This window comes from Festucalex cinctus, chromosome 3, assembly GCF_051991245.1.
Source record: "Festucalex cinctus isolate MCC-2025b chromosome 3, RoL_Fcin_1.0, whole genome shotgun sequence".
NCBI classification, from domain to species: Eukaryota; Metazoa; Chordata; class Actinopteri; order Syngnathiformes; family Syngnathidae; genus Festucalex; species Festucalex cinctus.
In genome coordinates, this window is record NC_135413.1 from 20,501,235 (window position 1) to 20,514,388 (window position 13,154).

Genomic DNA, 13,154 nt, shown 5'->3' on the forward strand with positions numbered 1-13,154 from the left:
TCCCGCACACTACGTACATGGATAATGTTGAGTATGACAACAAATACATATTTACCTGTCCTAGGAACAAGCAGTGGTGTGAAGTATTGAAATCCAATACTGTACTGTACTTATGGGGCAATGGGCTGATTCATTGCAACACTGTTACTTTCAATAATATGAAGTTACATATCATTTCACATCAGCGGCCATCTTGGGCCAGAAAAACCTGATACGCAGTCTTGCTAAAATCTTAGAAACACCAAGGTGACCTGCAGTGGGGTGGTCAGGGTAATAGTCCAGCAAGGTGCCTCTTGATAGAAGTAGGCGCAAACAGTTTTAACCCTTTCAAAGGATGTAACGCACACTTGAACTTAGAGTCTTTGAAATATAGGAGCCATCGACAACACAGTGTGAGAGATTGTGATCATCTACATTGTCCTGAGAATCTGCTTCAATGTCCCTGAGTAGGAGGTCAAAGCTGCCTATAACAGCATGGGTAGTCAAGAGGTCCGGCGGACTGTCACAAGTCAAAGGCAGGGGATGGCGGGTTAACGTATCAGACACTCTATTGCGTGCACCAGGTTTGTGCACTACAGTGAAATCCAAGTCCTGTAGGAAAAGTGACCAACGGGCCAGCCAGACTGTAGGATTTTGACCGGACATAAGCCATTTGAGACTACTATGGTCTGTAAAGTCACTTGCATCCCTTAAACATATGGGCGGAAGTGCTCAAGAGACCATATCACAGCGAGGCACTCCAGCACAGAGTTCATGAGTCTTTGGAAGATCGCAGGTGCGTTAAAGAGCTCGAAAGTTAGTACACAAAACTGGAAGACGCCACTGTGAGAAATAAAGGCTGTTTTTGGTCAAGAATCCTCTGAGACAGCAACTTGCCTGTAGACTCGAGCTAAGTCCAATGTTGAGACAAACTTTACCCTTGCCAAAAAGTCCAGACTCATCCACTCGAGGTAAACGATTGGAATGTCTTTGAGTCACTTCACTGAGACCTTGAAAGTCCACACCACTCTGTTGACACTGACTACCAGGGCAGCCCAAGGACTTGTAGAAGGTTCCACGATATTGTCCTTCAAGTTAACACTCATGCAGTCAGGGGTCCATCTAACTTCAGTAGAGCGCAGGAGAAAGTTCATGCACTTTAATGAGGACGCGGTTTCCCGCGGTGTCACAAATCGACATGAAGAATTCAGTTTTAAGCTCTGGTTGAGGGCCTTTAGGGAAATCAATCCAACAATGTCCGGTACAGCCGGTCCGCTGATTGTATATGCGTCGCGGAAGAGGCTTTATCCATCCAAGGAAAACGGCATTGCACTCACTGTAGAGTCCAGGAATTAATCGGGACCCGCTCCAAACTCGCTTCAGCGATGAGTGGGAAAAGACGGCCGTGTGTCCGCCAAGGCTCGGGGTCCTCCGAAAAACACTCACGTGAAGGCAGATAAGAGTGAGGTCCAGAGGGAAAAAAAAAATGATTGGGCGCCAGTTGTAATACGCGGTAGCTGATCAGCCGATAGCTGATAGCAAAACTGGAGAGCAACAAAGGAACTGGAAGTCTACAAGTTTACTTTATTAAAAGGAACAGCCCAGAATTTTAGCTCCCTGGTAACACCCTTTGTTTGTTTTATTTGTGTGTTTTATTTTCTACCTATACGGATGACGTGTAGGCTACATTTAAATAGATAAATACTTATGCTTGGCATCTTTGAGTTGACTATCATTGAAGTATCTTGAGGCCAGGCTGAATGTACCGTAATTATTTTTGGGAATGAAAATATGGTCACCATAGTGTGTAACTAATTCTGAATGCTGTGCTCACTCTGAGACCAGTTAAATGCGGTAGGTGAGGTGTAAATAACACTAAGATATGTAAGAAAATAATAGAGTGGACACAAGATGAATCATCGGCGGAATCTCCACTATTAGACCCTTAACATCATTATAATGGTATTGTTTACGCAACAAAATTTTACTGTAGAACAAGAATCTGACACGCTGAGACACTGTTCCAAGATTTACTGTTGTTTAACAAATAAATACAACCACACAAACAGAATCTTGAACACTTGCAACCTCAGGGCAGAGTGAACAGAGATGTCATGGTAAGCTACGTTTGCATGTTTTGCTCGTCGTACTTTGTATGATAGGATTGCATGATGAGGTCCAACTTAAACACTGCAGTCCTGCTGTAATCGCACTGTCCATATAAATCAGACCAATTCTGGCTCTGTCAGCAGTGAATGATAGCTGCGTCCAGTTATCTTTATGAATCCCAAGATAATGCTTCCTTCAGAGGGTCTGATGGCAGGCGAGCAGCCACTATGACGTGCCGCTTATGCAGATATTAAATCAAACCAGTGTTGAGAAGGAGAATAAATGCACACACAGTATGAAACAAAACTATTGGGACTACACGTGCAACTGAAAAGCTGTAAATGTGGGAGGTGGTCCGCCTTTTGCAGCTACAGCAACTTTCGAAAGATTTTGGAGTACGTGTGTGGGAAATATTGTAATTTCATCCAGGAGAACATTTCTGTTGTGTAAGGTCATGAGGGTCAAACCAGGTCATTGAGGTCAGGGCTCAGGTTTGTTCCCACAAAAATAGCATACAATTGGTCAAATTAAGGGGGGATTAAGGAATGTAGTCCAAGATCTGATTGATTTCTCTCTCTACTGCAACAATGCCTTTAGGGACAAATATATATTAACAGATTTTTGTGTAATGGTGTGGCAGCTACTCCATCGCTGGATAGTGTTTCCGCATGCTGAGTCTCTGAAGGGTTTACAAATCGTAAAAATGCCAACATTTCTTATTTCTTCCTTGTTACTGATAAGACTTCAATCAGCCAACCACAACACACGTTAGGTTGTTGTGCTCATCCCACAAACGCAGGAATAAACATCATAAACTTATATGTTCTTGCCAGTAAACTGAATAATTCTGCCAAGGATTGTTCAATAGAGAAACACCAAAATCAAACTGCAGAACATTTTGCTTTGTATATAAAACCGTCAATCAGGAGGCTCCTTCCTAAACATGGTTGTCTTCTATCAATGCTTTGTTTCTGTTTCCAGCAGGTTATCTTGGAGACAGTCTGAGAAAGACTCCGTTGCTAAGAGAACCACTGCAAGCAACACCTGGATGGAACCCAGGATTGTAAAACTGAAGAGAAGAGCCTGCACCGAGATCACCGGGAGGAGGTATTCGAAATGAGCGATGTCAGGATTGTTTTTATAGGACGGACATACCAGTTTATCCCCTCCAAGCTCTTGACCAGCTTAGCAAAAGACTTTAAAAGGGGAGTAAATGGGGTGTAACGTTCAATGAGCAAGAAGAGAGTGAGAGTTGCATAGCAGCGCAGTTATATAAGAGAGGGAGTGAGGAAAACGGACAAGATGAAGTGGCCGTGTCGAGAGGTCAGAGACAGCAACAACAGACTGAGGGAGAAACAAGAGGAAGCAGTCAAGACTTCAGACATGGATGTTGTTTTATCAAGTTCACTTTGTCGCCTGCTTCTTTCTCCCATTCCAAAATACACGATGACATCACACCAAGCATGGGAAACTTCCCCAAAGCCATACACAGCTTCAACAATATCTCACTTAGATCTTCTTTGCTTGCTGCCTTGAAAGAAATGCATCTTTTTGAGAATCGTCTGTCCAACCCGCACATCCCACAAATACAAAATGGATTGAAGAAACTTGCCAGGCTGGCTAAAGAGACAGAAGCTTTGTTGCCATGATAAATATTTACAAAAAATGCAATTAAAAAAATTGATATACTGAAGCATTTCTGGCTCTTTTTGTACATTTTGTCAATGTAGGCACAAGTCTGGAAACACATGGAAGCCATTTTGCTAACCTCAACTTATGGAAATGAATGAAAATTAAAAGCAAAGCAAAGTCAAAAGACACTTTTACAACCACAAACATGGTTTATTCACATGACTGTCCAATATATTTTCAAGGATGAATCCGGGGAGATAAACACCTTCAGACTTTTGGTATACTACAAGTCACTTAGACTGGTACCAGTTTCTGCATTTCATGGTCCGTCTCATTAAGAACGAGAAAGTCATTTCCCCCAGAAAGCAACAAATAGATAAATTAAACAACAAAACAGAACAATATGGGAACATGATAAGGCAAGTGAAGGGAGGAGTTCAAAGCCGGGAGACAAAATATATGATTCAATTATGACGACTAATAACAACAAACTCATCGTGAGAATAGACCTTCTCAGCAAATTTCATGTTCCACCTTAATGTCAATAATTTGGATGAGACCATTAACATTCTGGATGCTTTACACCATAACGGGGGTTCAGCTACTCGACTCTCTAATGTTGCTATATTCTGCTATTATAAACAAGTACGCGCAAGTGCCGATGTGCTGCGTAAGCAGCAACCGCCCTCAAAAGACGATCCCGGTGTGGATTCCAGAGTGGGATGATTCCTTCTTCAGATGAACACACCAGAACATCAGTAGCTGATTTTGAAGAATCATGGTCAAGTTCCCTATGAACATCTGCTTGGCAGGGACTCCAACAAAAAAATGGCTTGGTTTCTGACGTCAATGTCTGTCGGGTTCTCTGCATGTGGACCTCTGACGTGTCGTAGCGCCGTGAGAGCGGTGAAGGTTTGGGCAGTCCAAAAAGCAGACGCCTCTCTCAGGTGGTAGCCACAGGGGTGACGATTTGGACCACTTCGCCGTTCTCTCCCTGGATGGCATCTTTCACCTCCATGTCTGCTTGCAGTGCAGGAGCAAGCTCAGCAGCCTGGGACATGCAAAAGAGGGGAGGGAAGAACATGTCTGAAGATTTTGTACGAAATACTGGACAGAACTTGCCCTATATTATGTTCACGATTCATCATCTGAACATCTTTCAACATTAAAATAAGCCCGAAAGGTTTGATTTGAAACCAGGCCCCCAATGGAAGTTTTCCAAACAGCACCCATATTGTCTAACACTAAGGGCCCTATTTTGGTAGACTAGCGTCAAAATGGCCGCAACTTCAATTTGGTGCTAGGGCAAGTCTCGTCCAGCGTTCTGGCTCGCAGTGCTGTCTCACCCTCGACGTACCTGACAATTTGATCACAGAAAGTAGACTCGGCTACTTTCCATCCGACAATGGCCAAACACCCCGTTACGCACAATTGCATCTGCACAAAGTCAATGAAAATACCAAAGGAAAGAAAACTCCACCCATTCGCAGTTAGACTGCGCTTTGCTAGTGCTGAAACTGAATTCACCAAAACAACAATGGTAGACCACAGTGCTGTTTTTATACATTGAGCATAGATTCCATAGTTAAATACCACATTGCTATTGTGTTGCACAGTTGGTGGGCAAGCATTCAGTATTTCATTACAAAGGAACAGATTGCGTAGATACCACATAATGTTATTTATCAGGTGGATCATTATGACAACAATGACGACACGATTTGCATTTGAATGCCCTCCAACTGCGGTTGGTGTGTGCGTGCAAACTGTGATGACTGTCAGGCGTGAGTCACTGCCAGGGGTTCCATCAAACACACCTGCAGGGTTTTCTCCCTGTAGCCCAGCACACTCGACAGCTGCATCACAGCATGTCGCATATTTTCGGAATTGCCTATTAGAGAGGCCAAGTAAAACTCCCACGGTTGATTTTCATTGACAATCTCGGATTGTGGTCATGATGAAGTATCACAGCAAGAGCTTCGTTCTCCATTTGGAAGGATAACAATCTCATGGTTGTACTTTTCAAAGACTGTTCTGACATGATTTAATGATTGTGTGCACTTCGCTGGTGTGTTGGCACTCCGTGGTAGCTTGGTTAGACTAAGCAGGGGGTAAGCACAAGAAGATTTTCAACAGATTAACACCATCTTGAGGAAATTGTACTGCATGTTGTGTACGACAGGGAAATTATCCAGTGTGGAGAAATGCAAATGTAGAAATAAATAAATCAAAATGTGAGCACAATGCTTCAAGAACTTGTATAAATGCTCCCATGTGTTTGGAAACAGATGACTGCAATTCTCTCAATTCCACACTGTTCAAAGAAATATACGTACCAGCGCTAACCTTTGGCTGAACTTTGAACTGTAAATCAGCAGTGTTTACAGTTCTGGACACAAGAACCAAACTGTCATACCACACTCTGTACCAATCAGATCCTTTTGTGGCTCATCACGTTGATTCATGTGTGAAACTTCAGAGCACTCTTTCAGTTATTATTCCCAGCTAAATGCTTTTTAACTGTTACAATGATCATGTCAAGTATCTATTGGGTCGTTAGATCTAAAGATGCTCTGGTTATGAATGCACACATGGGGGAGAAAAGACACAAAAAAAATACTTAAACCCATTGGGGAACTGATGAAGCAAAGACATTTTAAGGTCCCTAAATTCCATTGATGAAAATCGGATCAAAAGACACCAAGTTGTTAACAAGTGGTTTCCTTGACGGCGTCCATATACCGAACTCAAATCAAGGCCAAGTGAAAGAAGGCTGTTGAAAGATCTAACAGCTTGATGCAGTTGCAAAAGAACAAGCAAAAAAAAAATGCCATCAATCACTTGAGAAAACAAACACTTGGATGGCTTGCTGTTGTGCAGTATTTGAAATACATACAGTGCATGTGGTGGCAATCATAGTGGGAACTATTTGCAGGTTGTGTATGAAACCTTCGGAACGATTTAAAACCGCACCAGCACGGCATGTCTTTACAACTTCTACAGATATTCAATAGGATTTAGATCAGGGTCCATGGAAGGCCACTTCAGCATAGTCCAATATTTTGATCTTAGCCATTTCTTGGGCGTTTTTAGTTGTGTCTTTTGGGTCAATATCCTCTTGCAAGAGCCACGACTTGCAACTAAGGTCAAGCGCTCTAAGAATGGCCAGCACATTTCTCTCTAGAATACTTTATCAATATGACATGGATTTCCTAAAAATGAAACACTGTCAAAATGCAAATTCTGCTTGGAAAGTCCGATTCAAACTGAGTACAATGCACCAAACATTTTGAAAATCGGATAAATTGATCCTAAGAAATTGAGCTTTTTGTATCCGAAAAGTGACCTTTTTGACAAGACACTCTGCACCAGATGCAACAAAAGCAGCTTAAGAACATAAAAGAGCCTCCTCCATGTTTCACAACGGTGTTCTTTTATGGTATGCTTCATTTTTGCATCTGAATCTTCCAGTTTTGTCTCATCTGTCCACAAAATATTCACCTAAAAGCCTCGTGTCTTGTCAACATTCAGTTTGGCAAATTCCAGTCTTGCTTTTTCATGATTTATTTTCAACAGTGATATCATCCTTGGTTGTCCCCTTTGAAGTCCACTTGGGCTCAAACGATGACGGATACCGAGATCTCCCTTGACCTTGGAGTTCTTCCTTAATTTTTTGGAGGTTGTTCTAGGCTCTTTTGTTACCATTCATATTATCAATTCTTTACTTTGTCATCCATTTTCTCCCTGTGGCCATGTCCAGGGAGGTTGGCTACAGTCCTGTGGATCTTAAATTTCTGAATAAATATGTGCAACTGTAGTCACAGGAACATCAAGCTGCTTGGAGATGGTCTTATATATCATTTACCTTTAAAGTGCTCATCTAGAATTTTCTTTCTAATCTCCTGAGACAACTCACTCCTTCGCTTCCACTGGTCCATGTTTAGACATACCATGTCACCAAACAGCACAGTGACTACTTGTCACCCTTTAACTGATTACAAGTTTGAAGACACCTGTCACCCTAATTAGAGGACTCACCTTGGTTGAAACATCTCTCTATGGTCATTTTTTTCCTTTTTTTTTTCATCCAGGCCTGTTAACTGAGGTTTTTTTTTTTTTTTAATATACACAATTCGGTTGAACCCCAAATTCAAACACTGATGGCCATTGGTTAATTTTTACTTTTTTTTTTTTTTTTTTTTTTTTTTTAAATGTAATATTACTTTTGTCAGCTTCAAGTTATTTATGTGACCACTGTGGGTTCTTCTTTCAATAACTGAGGGGTGCCAACAATTGTGTCCATGTGTGAGACTTGACTCTTGGCAAAAGATTGACATTAATAGAAACTGTTCAGTATTATGGTAGAATGTTTTGTTTTTTTGTGTAAAACAGCAAGATTTTGTTTTCACTACATCAGCAGAAGTTCAACATATTTTGGAGTAGGCAGTCAGCGGTGTCAAACTTCTAATTAACAGATGCCTAATTTGTCAAAGGCTTGGTAAATTATGTGCTTAATTAAATTATTTTCATATACGGTACTCCTCCCACAATTCAGAAAACGAACTGCACAGCAATTAGTAGATCGGCTTCCGCGTTATTTTGCATGCGCATCAAGATTTTGCACATGCAAACGTACAGTAAATTAGGCCTAAGCATGGTGATGTTGTATAGTCCAAATAAAACTTCTGGTTTTATTTCATTTTACATTGTATGTAAAATGTCTAATATGTTGGATGGTAAACACCGTATTTTTGTGAAACCCAAAAGTTGAAAGTCTACACTTCATTCTTATGCCGATTGTTACAGTCCAATATTTCCAGACTTAACAGTGTTTTCTGATAGTGATTAAATTTGAGCAGTTTTTCCTTTGTGAAGGCAGATATGTTTGGAATACAGTTCTTGAATGCTCTCTCAATAATGTGGTCAGACAAAGAAAAATACCACACTCAATGTGATTTTTGATTCCAGTTTTTTGAAGAACCTTGGTCGATTTCTGAGCTTCTACTAACTGCTATTTGAGTTTATTATGAAGTCTTTATAAACCAAAGTGGACTGTGACTGATTTAGATGAGTTTACTTAAGTACTTGGAATGTTACAAGTTGTGTTGCTTAGCAACAGCAAAATCCTCAAAGAATTTGTGTCGGGTGCTTTTTATTTACCTGTACTGCAGCTGTGTGATCTGTGACGGGGGCAAGTTGAACATACTGCACTTGGATGTCAGGGGGGAGTGAGGTGCCCTCGACCGCTGCTGTCGCCCCTTCGGCTGACGCCACGGCGATGAGCTGAGCTCCCCGAAGTACCTACAACAGATGGGGAGGGAGGGCAAAGAAACATGAATGATGAGTCAGCTGGCTTCCACTTTGACAGAAAAGTGTAAGTGATCGGAATAAAATCTGACAATGCCCCTCATCGAATTTATACCGCAGAATGTGCAAAAGCAGTGCGCCGTTGTTATGATGGACAGTACGGTGCACACCAGAGGAAGATATAAGAGCCAAATGAAAGCAAACAGCTGAATGCCTCATTTATGTTAAGTCTGATGTGTGTATATCTTTTAACTGGTCACAGGTGTCAGAATGGAAGTACTGGGTGTCACACAAACAAAAAAAAAAAAAAAAGAATAACAGTACTACGCGAGAGAGATATACTTTCACCTCTGCAGCTTTCATTTGTATAGACAATCCATTTCTGTTTAGTAACAAATGATAGCTGGTGTTCCTTTTTGTTTCTAGTTCAGAAAGTTAGAAAAGCAACATCCAAGCCTAATTACAGAGCCCGAGTGTGGTTCGGTTTCCTGTAACTGCAATGCTACTGCGTTTGACTGCAACAATACAATACAAACCAACTAGAGGCGTGTCTATACAGGGCCACATATTCCCTTGGGCTCACAATGCACACATGACATGACCAAATCTAGAGAACAGGTGAGCCGTGACATTGCACTGCAAGCCCGAGGGTACTTTGAGCTCAATTTCAGTTGACAGCAGGGGGCCATGTCAAAATGGCTTCTCCTACATATAACATTGTAAGAAAAAATATTTACTTCATTAAGTAAGTACCATATTACAAAAACAGTGAATTCTTAGGTGACTTTTTATGCACTACTCTTAGATGTCCGATTGACCCAATATATGAATACATCAGCTAACTGGAATAAAAGAAATGGGGGAATTTCTTTCTATGATAAATGACATTATTTCACATTTCTATTGATTTCATTATTCAAAGTCTTGACTCATCCCAGTGCTTGACTGGTTTCATCAAATGCCTCTTATGTGATTATTCACTGAAGTTATTTATGGGAGGTCTTCTCCAAAGTCGCCTTCCAGCTGCACTTACTGCTGAGGCTGGCTGGAACTTGTCCAATAGGCATTAAGAATGGCAGAAAATCCAAACCTCACTTCCACACCGTCTCCTCAGTCTGATCTTTTACTTTGAACTTGGATAGTTCTGGTTTGGTTAATCGTCCCAACAACCACTAGCTTGCTATGTCTTCAACAAGGTCGCAAATTTCACCACAATTTCTGCTGCGTCATCACCGCCACACACCAAATCCAGGCGGCCTGATGGAAGTCATTAGTGTGCAAGTCTGCCTGACTAACCCGATCAAACAAGGGGATTGATTGAGGCTGTGGCAGTCACACTCTGAATAAAAAAGAAAACTGTTAGATCTGGGTCAAATGAATCATGTTTGATTGCCAATAAATGACTATTGATCAAAAGAAAATCTGCTTCAATGTTGGTGAAGAGAGGTTCTGGGTGGTATGAATTTTTTGGAGATTTGTTGACTTGATTACATTTAGGCATTGCGACATGCTTTACGATTCTATTCTAAGCAAGAGCTGTCACTACTCACGCAATGGCCGCGAGTGTCACGCATTTCTGCCCTCTATCACGCTTCACTTTAATTCCTCAAACTAAGAAAAAGTATCAACGAAAAACAGGGTTTGTCAATGCTGAAAACAGCGCTGTTGTTTCTGCGCTCTAATTGACCTTACCGTGGCACGCCCCTCCCAGCCCACATTATGCGACAAGCAGCTCCCTCTGACATTGTTCGGGCAAGATTAGCGAAACAGCATGCGCTGTAATGGCAAAGCTGTCAGATCTTCCCTTGTGATTACTCAGTCAGGTATTTTCAGAACACCGATATTTCTCTTCGGCGCAAGCAAAGGAGGCTTTAATTTCTTTAGTGAAGCGTATCTTCACTCCCTCACCATGCAACGTTGCCCAAAAACAAAAAGAAATTTAACGAAAAAAAAAAGACAAGAGTCACCTCACTCACTTCGACCGATTGTTGGCAAAACTGGCGTTTTTGGACATTATACCTGTCAAGCACGGTTTTGTTGGCATTTATAGTACATAGTAAGTCAACAAACGTGTTAAACGTGTTAGCTACCCGGAGCTATCATTAGCCTTTGGCTAAAAACAACAATGGAGAACATTACTCTAGTGCAGACGTGGTGGTTTTTGGTCATTTTGGAGGGATTCAACTGGTCATGTGTGCAAAGTTTGTTCTGTTGGCATTTATAGTAACTAGTAAGTCAACAAACATGTGGATGGTTAACTACCCTGAGCTATCGTTAGCCTTTTGGCTAAAAACAACAAAGGAGGGAGAAGATCATCTGAGCGCACACATAGTGGTTTCTGGTCATTTTAGAGGGATTCGATTGGTCGGGTGTGTGGTCTTCCACAAAGTTTGATCCAGCACAGACATTTTTTCGTAGTTGTTTGAGGGTTTAGGGAAGGGAATAAACCGGACAGTGGCTCCTTGTATCTCTCTTACACAAGCCGTGACTACAGCAGGACGCCGGTTAGTCGATGGGATAACGATCTCATACAAGCCGTGACTACGTCGACGGGAACGCGCAACCGAGGGGCACAAAGTCGGAAGCACAAGTATTGGGACGCAGCCCACAAGTCGCAAAACAGAACTGGAATCAAAGCTTGTGCAAATACAGTCCCGCCTATTCCGTGGCACATACCCCATACACTACCGGGAGCCTGATTGATTTTGTATGCCCGCAGCAAAATGCATGTGCCATCGCAGACATGACGTCTTGCATCTTGATTGGTTTACTAGGTCATGCAGGCGTGGTTTACGGTAAGGTCAATTGGATGTTGCAACTGACAGTTAAGAGTCCAGTTCCTTGCGTGCTTGCGTGTGCCCAACCCCAGCCCTCCCCTTGTGCACACGCTCTGCGGCGACAGAGAAGCTCGTGAGTGAGAGGCTAGTTACCGCCCCCCAAGAGTTGGGCTGACATGACATGAGTACTACCCTCTTCACTTGAAAACTTGTTCCATTAGTGATACTAGTGGACGGATAGATGCCTACGCGTTTTGTTGCTTTGAGCATGCGCGAGTGTGCTAGTTGTTTCTATTTGTAGATGCACCGCCAATTAGTTGAAGCTGTTGTGTTGTGTAGTGCAGTTTTTCTCAAGTACCCCTATCCAGCCTGTTTTCCATGTCTCCCACAAGCAACACAGGTGTTCCAAACGATCAGCTAATCAGCAAGCTCTGCATGAAGCCTGATAACGATCCTCAGCTGTGTTGGCTGGGGAGACATGGAAAACAGGCTGGATAGGGGTACTTGATGACTGGAGTTGAGAACCAGTGGTGTAGTGCATGCAAACTTCCACACTGTTGTATATCCTTCCCACCATAGCAGAACCACAAATTCTCCTTGGCAACCTCGTATGTGTTTAATAGGAGGCAAGTAAACCCTTTCAAAGCAGACATCTGCTTTTTTTCAGACAGCAGCTGAGCTCACTAGCCAATGTGCAGATATGGGAGAGGGCTCTCTGTTGCTGTTTGAAATGGCACAATTTATCCGTTTGTTGACAAGGGTGCATCACTGCCACGTTGGTGAGACAGCTCCGATGACATTTCCGCTTGCCCAGACATTTTTTTTTGTCTGCTGATGGTACCAGATGTGATTGGGCTGCACAATTGTATGCATATAATGCAGGGATGTTCGATACTTGTTTTAGACTGATACCAATACAAGTACTCAAATCTTAGGTCCTCACCAATACCGATACTAAGTGCAGATACCATTACTACTTAGGATACATAAGCTTATCCCCTTTTTACATCTAATTTCAGCTCTAAAACCAAGCCCCTCCAAAATAAGCCTCCCCAACAGTCCAACTGATGGACATAAGTGGTGAACTACTGCAGCTCAGCGGACCCAAATATTGGCGCTAGTTGTAAAACACTTGTTCTCCGTTCCCTTCCATCTGAGAGTAGTTTGCATTCTCAGCTGTGTGAAGATGCACAACAGAGGCTGAGAAAAGCAGCTCGAGTCGGAACATGAGGATTTTTGCAGGAACTTCTCGGCAGCGTATCCTGTCCCATGACTCACTCTGTAAGATGTTCGAACACATGGTATTACTGATCAGGTACAATGCGGTCACATTGGGTTCAGTACATGATG

General features: G+C 42.2%; 1 protein-coding gene across 2 annotated transcripts in view; it reads right to left on the reverse strand.

The window, feature by feature from the left end:
- Positions 1-3,909: 3,909 nt before the first annotated feature.
- The window catches only part of banp (BTG3 associated nuclear protein), a 33,173-nt gene continuing 23,928 nt past the window's right edge, over positions 3,910-13,154 (reverse strand). For both annotated transcript variants that reach the window (XM_077516554.1, XM_077516553.1), the window contains 2 exons: positions 8,881-9,021; positions 3,910-4,771 (listed from right to left, as the gene is read on the reverse strand). In XM_077516554.1, the coding sequence (XP_077372680.1) occupies positions 4,664-4,771; positions 8,881-9,021 (249 nt within the window). In that variant the 3' untranslated portion in view covers positions 3,910-4,663. The remainder of the gene's footprint in view (positions 4,772-8,880; positions 9,022-13,154) is intronic.